Source organism: Fukomys damarensis, unplaced genomic scaffold, assembly GCF_012274545.1.
Source record: "Fukomys damarensis isolate Sample0158 unplaced genomic scaffold, DMR_v1.0_HiC HiC_scaffold_14, whole genome shotgun sequence".
Classification (NCBI taxonomy): domain Eukaryota; kingdom Metazoa; phylum Chordata; class Mammalia; order Rodentia; family Bathyergidae; genus Fukomys; species Fukomys damarensis.
In genome coordinates this window covers 44,210,893-44,232,136 of record NW_022900926.1, presented here as the reverse complement: position 1 = coordinate 44,232,136, position 21,244 = coordinate 44,210,893, and the positions used below count along the sequence as shown (strand labels likewise).

The window sequence follows — 21,244 nt, the reverse complement described above, 5'->3', positions numbered from 1 at the left end:
AGGACCACAACAGTCTTAGTCAAACAAGAAAAGAAAAAAAAAAAATAAAAGAAACAAGCCACTCCGGGCCTTTCTGATGAAAGAGATTAAATACAACATATAGGTTACCTAGGACAATTAGAACAGCAGCCAAGAGAAACAGCTTACACTTTCCCACTTGGAAAAACATTAAATGATTATTTATTATGAATGAAAATTTGCATAGATACAATTATAAATAATAAAACAGTAGGTTGAAACTTTGGCTACTTAAAAATATTGTTAAACTAAAAATATTATCAAGTTAATTTTTTGTAAAATTAGACTAATGGATAAGCTAATTACTACATTAATGATTTCTTTACAATGAGATGGGATAAGATTTAATATTACATATTTTCATTAAATAGTAGAGTAAATGTTATTTTACATATTCTCTAATTTTAAAGTGTTAATTCTTTGGGGGGATGCCAAGAAGGGAAATAACTTGACCGCATAGAATCTCTGATTTTAGTTTTTGAGGAATCTCCACATTGATTTCCACAGTACTTTCACCAGTTTACCCTTTCACCAACAGTGGAGAAGTTTCCTTTTTCCACACACCCCTACAAGCATTTGTTATTGGTTGTTTTCTTGATAACAGCCATTCTTTCTGGAGTGAGATGAAACCTCAGCATTGTTTTAATTTGCATTTCTCAAACGATCAGTGATGTTGAACATTTTTTCATATATTTATTTGCCATTTCTACTTCTTCATCTGAGAAGTGTCTATTCATTTCAGGCCTTGGAAACAATCCACATGTCCATCAATGGATAAATGGATAAAGAAGATGTTGCCAGGGATTTAGCTCATTGGTTCCACCGCCTGCCTCACAAGTGCAAGGACCCAAGTTCAATCCCCAGTACCAAAAAATAAAATAAAGAAGTCTATTTTTTTGTATAGTGAAGTACTACTCTGTCACAGAGAAAGATAAGCTTGAGACATTTCTAACTAAATGGACGCACCTTGAGACCCTACTCTGAAGTGAAATGAATTGGACACATATATTCAAATATCACAGTTTCTCTGGTGTGAGAAACTGAAAGTGTAAATAAGGGCCAAACTGTACTGGAGATATTGGGAAGTGGGAAAAGCATGTTCAGATCACATGGGGAACAGGGAGAGGGAATAGAGAAAAGAAAGAAGGGACAAGAAAAAAGAATAGAAGGAAAAATAGAAGTAAAGCTTTTGTAAATAAACAGGGGTTAAAGGGAGGGGAGGAAAATAAAAAATAGAATAAGCAAGATATATCATATACAGGTACAAATTCCCTTTGTTGGACGCTATCATCATGTGTATCTAAAGTGTACCAAGAAAGTAGAGACAGAAAAACATTTTAAAGTGTTTAGGTTTTCATGGGAACCAAATAATTCTTTGGACATAATAGCAATTCAAATATTTGGAGAATTAAAAAAAAAGACATTGAAATGTGTAGGCTTTCGTTAGCCTATTATATTCATCTAGGTAATATGAATATTTTATCAAGGATAATGAAAAGTCTGACTACATTTTTAAAGATCATGCACAAATATTCAACTTCTTGTGTATTCTGAGGACCACAACAGTCTTAGTCAAACAAGAAAAGAAAAAAAAAAAATAAAAGAAACAAGCCACTCCGGGCCTTTCTGATGAAAGAGATTAAATACAACATATAGGTTACCTAGGACAATTAGAACAGCAGCCAAGAGAAACAGCTTACACTTTCCCACTTGGAAAAACATTAAATGATTATTTATTATGAATGAAAATTTGCATAGATACAATTATAAATAATAAAACAGTAGGTTGAAACTTTGGCTACTTAAAAATATTGTTAAACTAAAAATATTATCAAGTTAATTTTTTGTAAAATTAGACTAATGGATAAGCTAATTACTACATTAATGATTTCTTTACAATGAGATGGGATAAGATTTAATATTACATATTTTCATTAAATAGTAGAGTAAATGTTATTTTACATATTCTCTAATTTTAAAGTGTTAATTCTTTGGGGGGATGCCAAGAAGGGAAATAACTTGACCGCATAGAATCTCTGATTTTAGTTTTTGAGGAATCTCCACATTGATTTCCACAGTACTTTCACCAGTTTACCCTTTCACCAACAGTGGAGAAGTTTCCTTTTTCCACACACCCCTACAAGCATTTGTTATTGGTTGTTTTCTTGATAACAGCCATTCTTTCTGGAGTGAGATGAAACCTCAGCATTGTTTTAATTTGCATTTCTCAAACGATCAGTGATGTTGAACATTTTTTCATATATTTATTTGCCATTTCTACTTCTTCATCTGAGAAGTGTCTATTCATTTCAGGCCTTGGAAACAATCCACATGTCCATCAATGGATAAATGGATAAAGAAGATGTTGCCAGGGATTTAGCTCATTGGTTCCACCGCCTGCCTCACAAGTGCAAGGACCCAAGTTCAATCCCCAGTACCAAAAAATAAAATAAAGAAGTCTATTTTTTTGTATAGTGAAGTACTACTCTGTCACAGAGAAAGATAAGCTTGAGACATTTCTAACTAAATGGACGCACCTTGAGACCCTACTCTGAAGTGAAATGAATTGGACACATATATTCAAATATCACAGTTTCTCTGGTGTGAGAAACTGAAAGTGTAAATAAGGGCCAAACTGTACTGGAGATATTGGGAAGTGGGAAAAGCATGTTCAGATCACATGGGGAACAGGGAGAGGGAATAGAGAAAAGAAAGAAGGGACAAGAAAAAAGAATAGAAGGAAAAATAGAAGTAAAGCTTTTGTAAATAAACAGGGGTTAAAGGGAGGGGAGGAAAATAAAAAATAGAATAAGCAAGATATATCATATACAGGTACAAATTCCCTTTGTTGGACGCTATCATCATGTGTATCTAAAGTGTACCAAGAAAGTAGAGACAGAAAAACATTTTAAAGTGTTTAGGTTTTCATGGGAACCAAATAATTCTTTGGACATAATAGCAATTCAAATATTTGGAGAATTAAAAAAAAAGACATTGAAATGTGTAGGCTTTCGTTAGCCTATTATATTCATCTAGGATTTCACTGTGAGTGGTATAAATGTTAGCTTGTTTGATTTTAAAACAGCATCATTTGATTTTGGAATTAGAATCTCTTGTTCATGGGGGAAGGGAACTGCTTGATGCAGACACAGTATCAGCAGCAACAGCTTAGAACTAACAACCTGTTCAAAAGGAAAATAGCATAAAGATATAAAGTACAGAGCAAGAATCAAAGATGTAGTGGTCTGAGACCATTTAGTATAAGAACAAGGGTCCCTAAGGGCTTTACTACAGAAATAGGGCTATGAAATAAATGATAGTTTTAATGATGATCATGAATTATCAATAAAAATATGAATATTCTGTTATGTCCCTTTGAATAAGACTAGATGTTATGTAATCTCTTTGTCTTTTTTAAAGTGTCAGTTCAAGACTTAAAAATGCTAATGATTTAAAAAACAAATAGGGATTGTGCAGAAAGCTTGCCTACACAGAACATATTTTTCCTAAAGGCCATATATACAGCATATATTAAAATAATTCTTCCATTCTCCTAACTCAGCAAAGTAGTGGATTTGTATAGTAGTGAAAGAAGAAGTGATCCAAAAAAGATTTTTTATTGGAAAAGTTGTGGTGTTGTCATGGAAAAGGGAAGAGTCGGGCTAACAATACAGAAACATCTTTTAGCCTGAACGTTCTGCCAGGCTGGAAAAGAATGTCATCTTATGCTGTCAGAAAGTCTCTGCCTTGCATATTTTAAACAACTGTTTTCTAGAAAGCAGGTGCCTTGGAAATATGGAGTTTGCGAAAGAGATAGTGTTCAGTAAGACTAGGCTTCTAGCTGTTACCTATTGGCTCTTCCAGTTTTCTTCTTGATTGTGTGCTGTTTATGCAGAATGAAAGAATTTAAAAAGCCATTTATATCATAAAACACACCCACATACAAACACATACACTCCTGCATTTTCACGTTCTCCCTCACTGTTTTCAGGCTCTAAGGTTCACAGCAATGTCATAAAGCAAGAGCTTTATATGACATAAAGGATTAGTTTTCTTTGCTGCAAAACAGATTAACACAAAGTTAGTGACTCAGAATTGTACAAATGCATTATCTCCTGGAAGTGGGGTTAGGGGTGTAGACAAGCTTAGCTGGGCCCAGTGCTCATGAAGATGCTGTCAAGAAGAATCCACACCCAGACTCGTTCAAGGAGCTGACAGGATTGTAGGTAAAATACAATGTGGAGACATTAAGGGGAAACCCAGACTTACGAAGGAAAGATTTAACATGTGTTTATCTCTCCTCCATCTAAGAACTCCATTGAAATTCCCTAAAGAATAAAAATGAGTAAAATAGTATAAATCAAAAAGAATACAAAAGATAAGTGAGGAGACAATAAATGACAACAGAGGTCAACAAAATTTTGGAAGTTAGAAGATGGGTTCATGGATCTGACAGACTGAATAGAGGAAGCTCAAATCCGGATGCCTTTAGAGGATGACAAAGAACAGAAGAGGAGAATTCACTACAGACTATCAGCATAAGAAGCAGATGCCAACTCTATTCTCACAAAGCCAATGCTTCTTTGAAAATAAGTACTATAGTATTCTCCTGGAAATGTGAGTGCCCACCGATTGAAATGCATACTATCCCATGAAATTAAGGAACGAACCACTGGAGAACATCCTTGGTACTCATCCTGAAAGGACTTCTCACAGACTCATTTCTGCTATCTCAAAGTTAATTCATAAGCTTGACAGTGGTTCTGCAGTGAATTTAATGGAAGAATAGACTGATGCTGATCAAAACTGGCCTTTGGCCCACCACATCTCATACTGTGCAACTCTTAGAAAAATTGGAGAATTTGTTCTCATTCACTTCCATAGGATGGTATTGCTCAGTCTGCAGTGATTTGTCCAGATATGCTTAAGAAGCAGCCTTTCTTTATCTTTAGAAGATTTAATTTTTATCTACTATCTAGAAAATCTCTCTTAAAACACTAGAGAAACAGAGACAGAGAGAGAGAGAGAGAGATGGAGAATATAACAAACCCCAACAGAAAATCAATGCTATAATATACACCTCCAGCAGTTTCTTATTAAATCAAAACTAACTAAGCTCAAAGTCAAAACACAATAGCTATGACAGATATGAGTGATAAAAGTGATCTTTGTCTTGATGCTGTCTCGCTTCTTCATGATATTCCCCTCTTAAATATGTGTATATATCTGACTTGTGCCCTATTCACTCTGCAAATTTTTCTCTGATGTACTTTGACTCTTTCCATTTATTAACTTTTCTTTCTTTCTAGTTAAGGGCTAAGTATTCACTGAATATTTTTATATATAACAAAAAATATTCACTTTGGAATAATGACCTATGGAGAAAGATCAGTACTGTAAATTTAATTAAAATTGACAGGTAGGTGAAACGTTTTCTCTCTCTAAGAATTTGAGGAAACCCAAGTAAAATTAAACCAGAGGAATGACAAAATTTAAACATAAACTAAAACACATCAGCATAAAGTTTTCAGATTCTTGATATTCATATTAGCATTTGTAACATAGTAATATCATTATTAAAGTGAAAATTGGTGGTGGGCAATAATAGTAAAGATTTAATAGATCATGAGCAATCATGAACTGTAAATACTTTTTAATGCCAAGTTAAGAGTTTACAAAGCCCATCAAATTCACCATATCTACAAAAGTTACTGGAGTTATCTTTTACTCTACCATACATGTTAACATGTAGTAGAGAAAAGGAAGACTATATCCATTGTAAAGAAAGAAAGAATATGACACAAAAACATTAAACTTTCATTTGGATAGATTTCTCTGTGCATCAAGGCAATCGATGTATTAGTTGAATATCCCCCAAGTGTGGCTTTCACTTTTTATTTCAGTTAGTGAATCCCACATCCATTGGAGATGGCTGTACAGATGTAATTACTACTCAATAAATATCATTTATTTATTTATTTATTTATTGCCACTCTAATAAAATGAATGTTCAACAGAAACAACATATTTTTCTACCTTAGTAATATGAAAACCCAGCCCCCTGTTTAAATTCAACATGAATAAGTGAATGAACAAATAAATTGAGGGCAAATTCTTTCAGAAAAATCTCCTCTATACACTTTTAGCTTTAAGGTACCAACATATAAAGTCTTCTGACATTTGATTAATTAAATAATCATGAAGAAAGTAGATTTAATAATGAATTTAAAAACTGGTAATTTCTCTTTAAATGGCTCTTTGAGTTTTATTTTAGGAAAAATAAAACAAATATTCATAACAAAATAATGAGTGAATAACAATGGTTAATATACTGTGTATCATTACCTTCAAACTAGCTATTTAGAGTACAAAACATAAATCAAAAAAAGTTCTTGTAAAAAAGAAGCAAACAGATAATAACACAAAGCTTTCTTTTCAATGAGCTAAGAGAAACTTGTAGTAAAAATGAAATTAACAAATTAGCATATATATTAAAATAGTTTTGAGTTTTTATTCTTCTCTTAACAAGCAGACAGGATATATGATTCAGTGCAAGAAGGTTGTCATTTGTAATGTTTGCTAACATAAACCCAAGTTACCAATCCTCATTCTGATATTAAGTGGTACTTACCCATTGCCAGTAACTCCCTTTGACTGAGTCACCATCAGGGCACCAATAGTCACATTCAGAACATTCTCCAGTACGCCAGTCTGTTGAGCAGTGATGATTTGGTGAGCCAAACTTTGCAATTTGTTACTTGATAGGAGTGGAATTAGTCCAGTCCTCTTCGGTGCTGGCAGATCACCAATTTCAAAGACAATCACTTTTGAGGCAATTTCCATTGTAGTTGGTGGGGAGTCCTTGTAGGAACTCATTTCCATCATGAGAGGCCTACGCTGACCAACTTTTCTAGGACTGGCACAAGTCACAGTTGGACATTTGCGTTTTCTCTTTGCTTTACTATCAGCAATGGCCTTTAGGGTTCTTTCATTTCCAGGCATCTCATGAGTAAATCTGATTTGATTTTGATCAATCTGTAAGAAGTTAGCAACTTTTTCAAGTAACACAACTTCCCAGCCCTTTTCTAGGACTGAAAATGTCACAGTGAAGGCCAAATGGAGGGAAACATCTGTTCGTATTTCAATGGGCTCCTCTCCTTGTAGAACAACGTAAAAGAGGTTATCCACAATGCTGAAGTAGTTGGCACCAACAGACTCATCTAGCAATGATGAAGTTGATTGCACTAAAGTAGGTGGAATAAAACTGCCACGTAAGAAAACATGAGGGCTCTGGAGTTCATGATAGAATATAGCTAAGAGAACCTTGGAGGTACTTTTGTTTCCTATTAGAATAAAACGCAAAATTTGAGGAGTTTGATCAACAAAGCATACCTTGGTAATTTGTCTGGTAGGTAAAATGGAATAAAAGGCAGACACAGACTCAGAGGTTGAGCAAAGAGTATTATCATTTATACTACTAAATGTGTCAACAAAACCACTAGTAACTGATACAACTGGATATAACTTCTGGATTGCCCAAGGGCTATTGACACTATCAAGAGTTAAGACCACTTGGTCAGTCTGTTTGCAGATGAAGCCTTGTATCAATGGTTGGTATGTACATTTCTGTTCTTCTCTGAATGTACCTATAAAGGAAAATAAACAAGTAACGTATAATTCACAACCTCTCAACAATGATTTGCAATTTAATACTTCTATCATCATCTGTAACTTTATAGGCTATTTACTGAACTACTATAGAATATGTATAAAGCATTTATTGAACTTATTACCTAAGCATACCAGATATTAAGAGTACCAGATATTCACCAAAAAAATCTTGGTGAAAATATCAGAAGATATATGCAGTAAATAATAGTTATTTAACATATTTTAATTTTTGTGTACCGTGATATATGCAACTTAAAGTTAATGAAAATAATAGTTAAGTCTAAAGAAGAGTTAAGCAAGTAAAAGAATTAATATAGACATTGAGGCTTGTATTTTGAATGTCACTCCAAGCCTCGCGCACTCTGAAGCAGGGCTTTTGGAAGCGACTGGAACCTGCAGGCACTGTACTCACTTCTGAATTAATCCGTGGATGAGTTTGTACCTGAATGTGCTATTTAGAGGTAGGTCCTGGTTAGAAAAGGCAGGTCATGGGTGGTGTAAGCTGGAATGGTTTGTCTCCCTACCCTGTCCCTCCCTTCTCTCTCTGCTTCCTGGCAACCATGATGTGAGCCACTTTTTCCCGCAAGACTCTTCCTTCGTGCCCTGACTGCTTCGCGGCCAGCTGACTATGGACTGAAATCATGAGCATAATAATCCTCTCTGCCTTTAAGTGTCAGATGTCAGGTATTCTGTCTCAGCAAGGAAACCGGCTAATATAATAGAAAGAAACACTAAAAGCTCTTGAAAAAAACAAACAGTATTACTCTCACACACAATATAGCACTTAATCCAAAAAGGTGGGTATTTCTCCCCAATAGTAACCAGTTCTAAACCAGAGAACAATTGGATACCATACAATTTAACTCAGTTTTAATACTATTTGGTGTTGGCATCAGACCCAATAGGTTAAGGTTAATCTCACAGACTCCCCCCCACTTCAGGTGCCGGTTATAAATTCCATGTCGTGATCTGTACTTCTGACTAACAAGCTAAAATAAGGGTGCCTCTGAACTTCTCCTTAGGTTCCGAAGCTCAGAGAACTAAGGGAAATACCTTATTTATCTTTATCTATTTACTATAAAAGATATCACAAGAGATAAATGAACACCCCGATGGAAGAGATGCAAAGGGCCAAGTATGTCGGAAGGATCATGGAGCTCCTGTGCCCTTCTCAGGAAGCCATCCACCACGCAACGACATGTCCAGGCACCTGGACACTCTCCAAAGCGTGCCTGGGCTTTCACAGAGGCTTCATTATGAAGGCAGGATTAATTAAATAATTAAGTAATTGGCCCCTGGAGCCCGACTCAACCTTCATTCCCTATCCCCTACTTTGTTGCGAAAGATGGGATTAAAAATTCAATCTTGCAGTCGTATCACTGGTTTATGATATGGCATGATGGTTCATGCCTATAATCCCAGCACTATAGGAAGCCAAGGCAGGATAATCACAAGTGAGTGCCCAGCCTGGGCAACTCAGCAGTTTAGTGAGACTGTGTGGCAAAATTAGAAATTTTTAAAAAGGTCTTGGGATATAGCTCTGTGTAAAGGCCTTGGTAGCTATTCCTTGTATGAAGGTATGTGGGGGTCACTTGAATAGGACCAAAATTTTTTTTAAAACCCATTAATTTCAGAGCTCTATGTCAGAAGTTTCTGTCACTCAGGAAGCAACAAAGGTCTTAGGAGTTCTGGGTTAGGAGCTCTGAATGTTAGAACAAAATATTTTTCTAACATCCATATCTAAAATAGTTTTAGGATCTCTACCTAAAAAAACAATAACAGACACATACATATGTATTTTTTATAACACATTGTCACTGCTCTATCACAAAAAAAGGAAAAAGGAGAAATGGACTCAAATTAATGGAAAACAAGGGGACTAGAACAGAGAATTAATGGAGGTTTGTTAATATTGAAAATATGTATCGTGATCAGAGAGTGAAAGAATGTGTTATACCATAGGTTTTTCTCATACTCTCTTACATATAAAGAATAAAGAAATACAAGAACAGAGAAAGAAGAAAATCATAATTTGGGAAATTGTTGACATTAAATAGAACTCAAGTGAAGGCTAATCAGGCTAATGAACACATTTCAAAGAAACTTTATTCATGATTGCCATCATTCTTTATCCCCTTATCCGTGAACAGAGAAGAAATCTTGTTTTTTTTTTTTTTTTTTGAGTTTATTGGTACATTTAGGGATACAGTACAGTTACATTCATTGTTGGGATCATGTACCTTTACATGGCAAGTCTTGATTCTCATTTTTTCCCCTTACCTCTGCCCTCCCTTCACCCCCTCCTCCCCTCCCCATCTACAAACACTTTATTTTCATCTTTTCATTCTCTCACATTTTTTTCTTTTCCCTTTTTGTTCTTCCCCTACGTATCACACCTTCCCTACACCTTTAGCTCCTTTCCTCCCATTTCTAAATGTCAGTAATCTTATTAGAATCTTATGCATTGTTGCAGAATATTCACACCAGGAAGAAATCTTGTTTTAAACCCACAGGGAGGACATTTCACCGTCCAACAAAGATTTCCTTTTAATTTAAAATTGATATTCACAAAGTCTTCTTGCATTTTCTAGATATTTTTAATTTAGTTCAAGTTCTTTGAAGTAGCGGAAGGAATGGAACAGAAAAAACAAAAATCAAACTATTTTTGATGCTAGAAATACTACATTCAAAGATGAGCTAGGCTTTTCCTACACACTTCCTTCCCAACAATATTGTTAGAAACGTGTGCCAGAGTTGCCCATGTTGTCCAAATTTAACTACCAAAATATTACTTCAAACCATAATTTTACAACAATTACAGCAATGATGGTAAGAAAAATAAATAAATCACAGCAAATTAGAAAACACTTCAGAATGAATAACAAGGAAAATTTTAACATGTCCATATTTGTGGAATATGGTTAAAATAGTGCCTCCAGAGAAATTTATGGTATTAAATGTCTATATAAGAAAAAATTAACTAAAAGCAATGTCCTATAGTATTCTTTAAGAATTTAGATAAAAAGTCTAAGGGACAAGATGGTGACTATAGTTAATAGCACTGTCAGCTATATTTGTAATCGGCTAAGAGAGCAGATCTTAAATATTTTTAACATATACAGTCACAAAATAACTGGCAATGTGTATCTTAATTAACTCAATAATGGCAATAATTTCACAATGCATATACATATCAAAATATCATATTGCATACTCTAAATGTATACAATTATTTTTATAGTTATATCTCAGTGCTGGAAGAGATGAAGGACTTACATTTCAAGAGATAAAAAAAGAATTCAGAAAAAATAGCACAGCAAATGCAAATAGAAGAAAATAGTAAATAAGATGAAAAAAATCAATGACATAAAAAGAAACAGCTATCACAACAAAATAAAAGTTTGTAGCTAAAGTAGACAAAGTTTTTGAAAACTGACACTAGATAAAATAAATCTTTGACTCTTAAATAAATTGGACTTCTTAAATTGAATGTGAAATCATTAATTTAAATAAAAATTCAATTATCAAATTCAAAAGAATTCATTTGTATGCAATATTTTTCTCCCTATGGACCTATAATATTATAAATTTGATATTAAATTAAGAATTATTTGCAAGTTGAATAGAAGAGCACACATATGATCCCAGCACTTTGAGGGTCTAAGGAAACAGGATCACAAGCTCAAGTCCAGCCTGGGTAACTTAGTGACTTAACGAGACCCTGTCTCAAAAGAAAAACTAAAAAGAAAGAAAAAGCCTGGCGATGCAGTTTGTTGTGAAGCCCCTGAGTCCAATCTCTAGTATAGAAAAAAAATAAAAGAAAAAAGAATTGTTTTCAAAAGCATGGCTCCGGTAGAAGGAAACTCATTGCATGATCTTACTGGTTATACAAATTGGGCCTTGAGTTGTTGATGACCAATCTCTAGTTATACCTTTTCCAAATGAGAAAATTAGAAGGTTTCCCTATGGAAAATCATGTAGTCACATAGGTTTCCCTTTTCTAAACTCTACATTTCACTGTCTTAGGTTTTACACATTTTCCAGCTATGCTGATATCACTGCTTAATCATTCATATTCAATCCAATTTTCCAGATCTCTGGCTCTTGTTCTTCCTGGTTCTTATCTAAGACATATAATATCTTTTAAAGTGATCTCTACAGGTTGCTAAACTTAAGAATTGTCCCTAAATAAAATAAGCATTCTCTTAGTTGCTATATTTCTAAATCATTCAACTATACATCATTTAATAAATTACATAACTTAGTAAGAATCTCTGCCCTTAAGGGATTATTGCTCAAGGACAGAGGCTATATATCACATTTAAATTACCACTAGATTTAACATTCTACCTCAGACGTAGTACATGATTCTTAATATGGAATCTCTGGTTGTTATATATTATTCCTTTCATAATTCTTATTCTTCAAGTCATTTTTGTACTGTATATTCTTTCTAGGTAATTTGTTATATGACTATAACTAAAATAATTCTTAAATCAACTCAAAATAACAATACTCACAATCATAATACAAATTTTGTTAATCAGTTGCACAAATGATTTGTCCACAACAGGCTCTGCTGTGATAAAATATTTTTTGAGTCATTCACTCATATATTAAATAAATACACAAGGGAAACATGAATTTTTCTTTCCATCTTTTGTTTCTTATGATGTGTTTTCTAAGGATCAAATAACAAAAGTGGGTCATTTATAATACGATTCAAGTATTCTTTCAGAGCTTTACCTGTAGAATATGTACCTTTGAAGAGGTCCAGTAATTAAGTTCTTTTCATTTATTTATTTTTACATGTTCCATCGAGAAGTCAGTCTGCTACAAAGTCTGATCCCCAAATCATCTCCAGCCTCAGGATCCAAAGCCTCTACTCATTAATTAAGCAGTTACATGGACAGAGAAGAATGTGACTGATTACTCATGCTGGAATGTCAACATAGAGAAACCAAGATCTTGTGCAGAAAAATAAGATAGAGGAGAGAGGGGTTTGAATCGAGAAGAGAGGGTATGAATGTGAGAGTTTGAAAGGGCACCCTATCTGCTAAAGACATGCGATTCAAAACACGGGTACATTCTGCAGACTCTAGCCAAGATCTCTTGCCCATGAACAAGCTCAAGAATGAGGCAAGAGAATATTAACAACAACAAAATTCTTATGACTCACTGGAATTTTGCATGAGCCAGATTATAAACCCTCAAAACAGAGAAGACCTGGATAAAAATTCCTTGAGATTCTTTTTCCATGCTTAACCTGCTAAATGTTTTGTTACTATGTCACCTGTTTCTTCAATAATAAATACCTAATTGCTTTATTATTATTAAGCAATATGCTGGGATTACTGTGAATAATAGTCACTTGTAGCTCCTTAAATATGTTAACTATTTGTGTGCTTGAACAGAGTTGAGTGTCTTCCTGATTTCAGAAAAACAAGTGTGACACCAATGACATGCATTGTTTCTAGTCCTAATCTTTCACCTTTGCTTTGTAATAAACCTCTGTGGATACCACTTGCTATGAAAAAAGGAAAGTACTCTGATCTCTGTGATATTGGAAGATTCACCACTATGAGTGTCACAAAGTTGATGATTTAAAGTTGATAATCACTACTTTACATTAGTCTGTTTTCTTTTGCTAATAATACACCCAAACTCACTCAAAGACTCACACTACCACCACCACCACCACAACCACCAATTAACTTGGACAGGAAAGAGATTTATTTTGTCTCACTGTTCTAGAGCTCAGTCAAAGACCTGCATCTGGGCATAGCCTTCTCACTGGCAGTGTTGACACGGTACAGAACAGTATGTCAGGAGAGACAGGGGCCATGTGGCTGTATCCCCAGGCCAGTCATTGTTTTTTTCCCCAAAGTCATATACTCTACAATTTTTGCTACCCTAGAAACAACGTGATGCAAAAAACCTACAATAAACAATGAATTAACTAAGGTATATGAAAGACATGGTACTTCTCTAGCCTTATATCTCAGCAATCCGAGCTGAAGTTTTTGTGACAGTAATATAAGCATGATTATTAGAATGTGACTTCCTCAACCTCTTAATAAAGGAGATAAAGCTGCTTACAATTAGCACTTATACAATGGGAGGAGGATTAGGAGAGTGTATTACTGTACAGCATTTAACTAGATAATCTTCCTTTTACGTGGGCAAGTTAAATGAATGGACATTTCTCAGAAAAATTACCAATGGCCAATAAATACATGAAAAAATGTTCAACACCCCTGGCCATCAGAGAAATGCAGATTAAAATAACACTGAGATTTCATCTTCATCCAGAAAGAATGGTTACCATAACAAAATCAAATAATAACAAATGCTGATGAGGTGACAGGGAAAAGGTACTTTCTACATTGTTAGAGGTAATGTAAGCTACTACAACCACTACGGAAACTAGTACGGAGGCTCCTCAAAAGACTAAAAATAGAAATTTCATTTGACCCAGCTGTTTCACTTCTAGATAGCTTCCCAAAAGATAGAAAGACATCATACTTCAGTGATGTGTGCATATACATGATTATGGCAGCACAACTCATAGTAGCTAAATCTTGGAAGCAGTCTAGTATATCCATCAAAAGGTGAATGGATAAAGAAAATATGGTATTTATAAACAATGGGGTACTACTGTTCCATAAAGAAGAATAAATTTGAGTCATCTATAGAAAAACGCATGTACCTTGAGACCACAATCACACGCAGGCTTAACTATTATATAACTTCTCTTACCTAAGAGAGCCAAAGTATAATTAACTTAAACAGCAAAAGTAAAGATGCATGAGAGGAAAGAGAGATAGATCGTTGGTCAATGTGAAGAGCATCTTGAGGTGAAGGTCATAGGAAAGGAAGGGCAATAAAAAGAATAAAGATACTTTGTGTACATGTACCTATGCTACACAACAAATGCTATCATTATGTACTACAAACATATACTAATACAGATAACTATAATCCTTCTGAACCATTAAACCATCGCTTCTGGTAGCACAAGCCAACTTCCAGCAGGAACTTCTAGGAGTTTTGACGCTAAGGATCCTATTCAAGCAGCTGCTCTACATGGGTTGAAAAGTCAGTTCTTTGCACTGCATGTCTACTGAAGGAACCAAAAATTGAGTAAAGCAAACAAGACTCAGAAAGGCAAATACTACCTGTGTTCTTTTCTGTGAGAAACCAGATCAATAGGTAGTTAAATAGATGAATGATGGTTAAATGAAGATGGGAATGAAACTCAGTGGGATGAAAGACCGTAAGGTAGAGGGAATAATGGGACGGAAAATGGTTAAGATATGTTAGACACGTGTAACAAACTTTCTAAAACAAACCCACCATTTTTAATGCTAACATGCACTGACAATAATAATTATTTTAAGTCTGTAATGTTATTATTATTATTAAATTAGCCTGCTGCTGAAGATGAGATTATAAAAAGAAGCTAATGTATGCCTACGACTCAAAGCATCTTAAAATGTACCAGAGAAAAAAGAGAGATGATTTTACTTAGATGCAAGCTGAAATTCTGCAGAATCCAGAAAGGACTGATGGTGGAAGGAGTGGGTGACTGGCAGAGTAACTCCCTTGGGTGGCTAAGGAAGAACAGAATCTAGAGCTCTTATAGAGTAGGCATATTCATTGTGCATCACAAATATGTGCTAATAAAAATAGTACATAATATCTAAAAGCAGGTGGCATTGAATAGATTGAAAGACTTCATCTCCAACTGAATGGGAAGGAGGGCAGAGCGTCTGCTACCTAGTAGAGGTAGGTGGAAGACTGAAGACAAATCAAGGTTATCAGCTGAACGTCAAATGTGAGGATGGGACGGGGGAGTTAGGAATTAGGTGAGGGAGGTTGGTGGAAAGTTTGTGGCTTGAGAAAAATGGTGTAAAACAGACACTGAGGAAGAAACATAAACTTATGAGCCATCATCTGAAAACAGCATACTTAAATTGAGGATTTTGAAGATTGATAGTGATAATTTCAATATTACAATTGCATCTGTAAGTAGTAAAATGCAGTAGGATAAAAGAACACCTGATGAAAATACAAATAATAGCAAATGTTATTGAAGGCTTTCTCTGTATTAGTTATTCTTCCAGAGAGGACCTGGAGATGAGGTGAATGAGAGTCTGAGTATACACACACAATGGCTGGGCCACGTAGGAAAAAGAAGTTAAGCCCATAATCTACAGGAACCAGTTTAGAAAGCCAATCCGTAATCAGTCACAACCACTTCTGGAAGCCAAATTACTATTTGCTGTACAGTCCAAAACCAAACAATAACTTCTAGAAAAGTCAGTCCAGACAGTACTTGATTAATAGCTGATATTCTCCCAATTTTCCTCAATTATTCCCTAGTTTCCCCAGCTTTCATCTTGGAACCAATTGAAGGAGGCCACATATGAGCCCTAACTAATTACACTGGGTGCCCTATTTTTAATTAGCCCATGTCCAGCTTGCCTAGCCCAGCAGCTTCCTGTTGGGCACACCTGGAGCCTTTTCTTAATTCATTCACTATGACATTTCCCATTCTAGCTTCTGCCTTCGAATCTCTGCCAAAAGCAAGTGACAGTAGCTGACTTCCTTGCTGTAACAGATTCAGAATGAACAGCCTTTGCTTGTTCTCCTTTGGATGTTTTTTGTTCATTTCCATAGGGATCAAGCATTTGGGCAAATTACTAATCCTGATAAGAATTATGGCAGAGTTAAGACGGAGAAGAAAAGAGCAAGCCAGTTACTATGACCCTAGGAAAATAAAAAGCAAGGCCCACTGTGTAAGTACAGGACCTATGAATAGGAAGAGCAGGTAGCAAGCCAGATGGTGTCAGCTTCAAAGGAGCAGATGTTCTACCCAAGGGATATTACACAGGGAAGAGCCTGAGAAGACTTGAGGGTGTGACTTAAAAAGGCTATAAAGAGAGTGACATTTTGGCTAAGTTTCCGTAGAGTGGAAAAAAAGTAAAAAAGAATGCTCTTTGAAGAGGAAGATTGTGCTGATTCCCACCTCAGAATTCCATGAAGCACTGGAAACAAATTTTGGAGGAAGGAAATGAAAGGATAGATGAGCTCCTGAACATCAAGGAAAGAGATGTTTACTCCAAAGATAATAATGTGTGATGGACTTGTGGACAGTGACTGAGGCAAGCAGGGATATTAAGGAAAAACCCACCATACCCTAACACTAATGGTGGTGTGGAGACCAGAGTATATCAAAGGGGACCTGCAAGCTCCTATCTTTTGTCACTGGAGGGGGCTTTCAGTTACCACTTAAGCAGGTTTATGTGGCAGGATGGTGGTCACTACATGGTCATTTCAGCCAACATAGACTGTTGCTTGGGATACAGACATATCTGACAGAAAGCACACAGACTAATGGGAGTGGAACCCAGAATGGGAAGAGTTGCACAGGGCAAGAACTACATAAAAGGAAGCACAGCTCATTTCAACTGCATAAGGAAGGAAACAGAATGGCGAAGTCTTGACTTTACTACCCAGAAATCCTGGAACCATAAGTGGCTCTTCCTTCATCCCTTCCTTTTGTCCTTCCTGCCATTCTTTTCTTCCATCTTCCCTCTTCTTTCTTTCCTCTATTTCCCTCCTTCCTTGCCTTCTGCCCTCTTTCTCTTTCTTTTTTCCTTCCCTACCTCATTTACTTAAAACTTCTTAATGGCAAGCATAATTGGTCCTAGTTTATAAGTAAAAGAAACTGAGCCACAGCAATTTTGAGTTAACATAATTATTTGGTAGTAATAAGGAAGGGGGGAGCCTAGTTCTAAACTTCTACCTGTGCCTTTGGCAAAATGAAATGTAATCTAAATAACTTCCCTTTTGGATTATATTTAGATTTAAGGGTCAGGTGTGATGATTAATACTATGAGAGAAGGGCTGTAATAATTAGGAGTTCTGTCTGCACAATTTATTAAAAACTACACATGGAAAGGTTTTTGGTTACTTTCAAATCATATTTGGTGAGAACTCATTTGCTTTGTATGTTATTATTTGGTGTTTTAAATGAATATTTTATCATACTATCTCAGGAATATGAATATATTATTACAAATTTAACAACGGTAATAGTCCAATCATTATCAATATGTAATAGTAATTATTGAGGATTATAGCCAAATTTGAAATCTTAATCTTCATAAATCAGAAATTTTTGTTTCTCCAGAGTTTACTGATTATTGGGATATGAAGTTATCAGTATCTTATTATTTCCCTGTCATTTTAATCAGTGAAAATATTTTAATTTGGCAGATAAAAAAGCACATATAGGTAACATTCAGGTTTAGAAGTGCTAAATAGATGTAGTTCTTAATTACAGCAAAGAGCACACATTAGCTACTTAAGAGTTACACACACAGCTGGACAGACCTCATCATTCAAACCCCCAGTCCCAGCCGGAGGAAGCCCACAGAGACGTTACCATCATTTCCAAAGAGCATTCCATTTTCTCTTACTGCAGATTTCTTTCTCTCTTGCTTGTCTCAGGTGGAGAAGGTTTAGTTTTGAGTAATGATTATCTTTCTCATTTGTTTTTCTCTTTTCTTTACCCACTTCGCCAAATGGCCTTATCTGCCAGTCACAATTTTTGTGGTCTGCAATTTTGATCACTTTTAAATGAAACCCATGCTGGCTTTGGTAATCATAATGTCATTTACAATTTACCACTAAACACATTTATTCAGTTAGTAGCACACTGGAGAAAGAGAACTCCATATGAACTCACCGTGAAAGACCTAATCTGATTATTTCCTCATGAAAATCCAGGCAGGGGTGCTTGTAAGAGGGGCTGAAAGGAGAAGGAGAAAAAGTAAGGTCTGGCCACAGCTGACTTTGATAATCAATGTGAATAGATAAGTGATACAGCCTGTCAGGGCAGCCGTCCAGTCACCCCAGGGCATTCCTCTCCAAAAGGCAAGAATGGACAGGACTTAATGAATGCTGAGTGACCAGCAAGTGGGCTTGGCATATGCTGTTGGACACAACATGGACAAGAGCAGTGATGAAGTCCAGAAACGCTTCTCTAAGTGGGGGAAATTAGATTAAGCAGGCTGTATTTGTATGTGCATGTGTGTACTTGAATATTTGCTTTGTGTATATTTTACCTTCCTAAAATATCTTGCACACCTTTCCCTAGCCTGGAATCCATTGGCCTTGACAGTTAGAAAAGAGAACTGGTTGTATCTGACGGAGGAGGAGGAGGAAGGAGATCATGGATGGGTGGTGTGTGTGTGTGTGTGTGTGTGTGTGTGTGTGTGTGTGTGTAAGTGTACTCAGGTTGCTTCCAGGGTTCTAACAAATATTAGCTTTGTGTCAATATTTGTCCTTCCTGTCGTGAAATGAGGATTTTCCACCTCATTTCACGTTTGGAAAGAAAATATGCCAAAGGGGTCGTCTTTGCTAGGGAAAAAAAATTAAAAGACAAAAAAAAAGAGAGAAACAACTTCTATCTTTTATTTAGAAAAATGGATGCAAAGGGAAAAAAACAAATATTTTTAAAATAAATGTTTTGACTCAAAGGCACATCGAATCTTTTCATCTTCCTCTTTTCAACAAAAGAGAAAAATTCATACTTCTATGTTTAAAATTGAATGAAATACATCAACATTAATGATTATTTTCCTGGAGGTTAACACCATCATTTCCCACAATAATTCATTTAGCCATTTTGTGATAGACTTCACAATTCATGGTACAATAAAGGCAGAAGACTTGGACAGAAACAAAATATGTAATAATTGTATTTTCAGAAATGAAAAGAAATGTTTATAATTCCTTTCTGTCAAATAACATTTATACCTAATTATTTCTAATTTAACAAATATAAATGGCCACAGATCAAGTAGAGCGAAGATAGGTCGAATTTATCCTCTGTTATATGTGTTGTCACAGATCCTCCGGCTATGAGGAGTAACACAGCAGAATCTCAAAACTATGTTCCCAACTGTGCAGAGGCAGCAACAGAGATCTTCAGAAGAATTATTAAAGAAAGCATGCTTTGATCATCTTAGAAATAATACAGGAAAATGGTCTGTTTTTCCAAGAAGAATGGTAGTAAATTTTTTTTTTTAATCTTCAAAAGTAATTAAGTGTATATTATTTTGTGAAGTGAAGGTAAATTAGGGGTAATGTCTTTTATAGGTAAGAAAGTAGATATAAATGACAGGAAACACAAATTTTCTAATGTAAAGTTAAGAATTACAGGTCTTTAAAATCTACCGAGTGAACATATATGGTAGTTGCACTTATAAAAGACATAAGCTTGCTGCTATATTCATGCACACCATTGTTGCTTTAAGTAACTGAAGTGCAATTATAGCAGTTATTATAAGATATCTATAAGCAATTTGAGAAATTTAAGTTCATGAATTGAAAAAAGTATAACATTTATTTAGCATTTAGTTCTGAGAACTTTAAAATTAATGCATTCCCAGATTGGCTTTCACCATGTGCCAGCCACCTCCGGCACCATTCTCCACAAGTAAGCCCACTTTAGCACTTAGTGACTGATGGAATAAAGTGGCTTTCAGCACTTGGGAGTAATGGGAAACAAAGGAGTGGAGATAATTTTAAAGGAATTAACAACCAGTCACAGGAAGCTCTTCCACAAGGAACATGTGCATCTGCAGGCAGGAAAGGAGCTGGTAAACTACAGGAACCACAGATCATAGCATCTCACACGATTCCATGAGCAATTTCACCAGAGTCCCTGTGCTTAGCTCTCTGTTGCATGGACACGTTTCCAAATTAGTCTGAGATACACGAAAAACCACATAAAATTAGCCACTGCTTGTAGCAAGGGGGATACCTGAAAGGCTTTCCACCTTCACTAAGTTCTCTTGATGAGTATTTCAGAATATCTGTCATCTTTCAATAGAAGCATTACTTTGAGGAACATGATGAGCACCAGATAAAAATGAGCAGGGGAAGCACAGTGAAGTTGGGGGCGAGGAAAGTAGCAGGAGGGTAGCACATGTATCCAATACAACTTTCTTCTGAATCAGCCATTTTTATTGTTTACTTTTTAAAATTAAAAACCAAAAAACTTACTTTTATTGATGGAAGAAATTTTATACAAATTCCAGTGACTGCTTTATATTATTTCACAGTACTGTAATGTCATTGTCTGCATACTATTTGAAATAAATGACTTAGAAAGTTTTTGTACGTTTTGTTATTTTGTTGTAATATGATTTTGCCTACAAACATCAGTGGATATGGTACGAATTATAAATTTTATTCATTGAATACTCCATTGAAAACAGCTCCAGCAAATGCAAGCTCAGAAAGTACAGTTTAGTGAGTAAGATATCAGGTTTTAGAGTTAGAGAGCTTTGCGTTGATTGTCACCTCTACTTCTGTTGAGTCACAAAACCTGAACAAGTTTGGTGTCCTCTCTCCATCTCAATTTTCTCTTTTGTCAAAGGGATTAAGAATTGTACCCAGGGCCAGGGATTGAACTCAGAGGTTCCACTGCCCACTCGCAAACGCAAGGACCAGAGTTCGATCCCCAATACCAAAAAAA

General features: G+C 35.4%; 1 protein-coding gene across 8 annotated transcripts in view; it reads right to left on the bottom strand.

Moving 5' to 3' along the window:
- The window catches only part of Pkhd1 (PKHD1 ciliary IPT domain containing fibrocystin/polyductin), a 458,548-nt gene that overhangs the window by 42,479 nt on the left and 394,825 nt on the right, over positions 1-21,244 (bottom strand). For 7 of the 8 annotated variants that reach the window (XM_019208499.1, XM_010631095.1, XM_019208501.1 and 4 more), the window contains one exon: positions 6,650-7,664. In XM_019208499.1, coding sequence (XP_019064044.1) covers positions 6,650-7,664 — 1,015 coding nt within the window. Of the gene's footprint in view, positions 1-6,649; positions 7,665-18,445; positions 18,509-21,244 lie in introns of those variants that run through there. The other variant, XM_019208504.2, reaches the window with a different exon arrangement.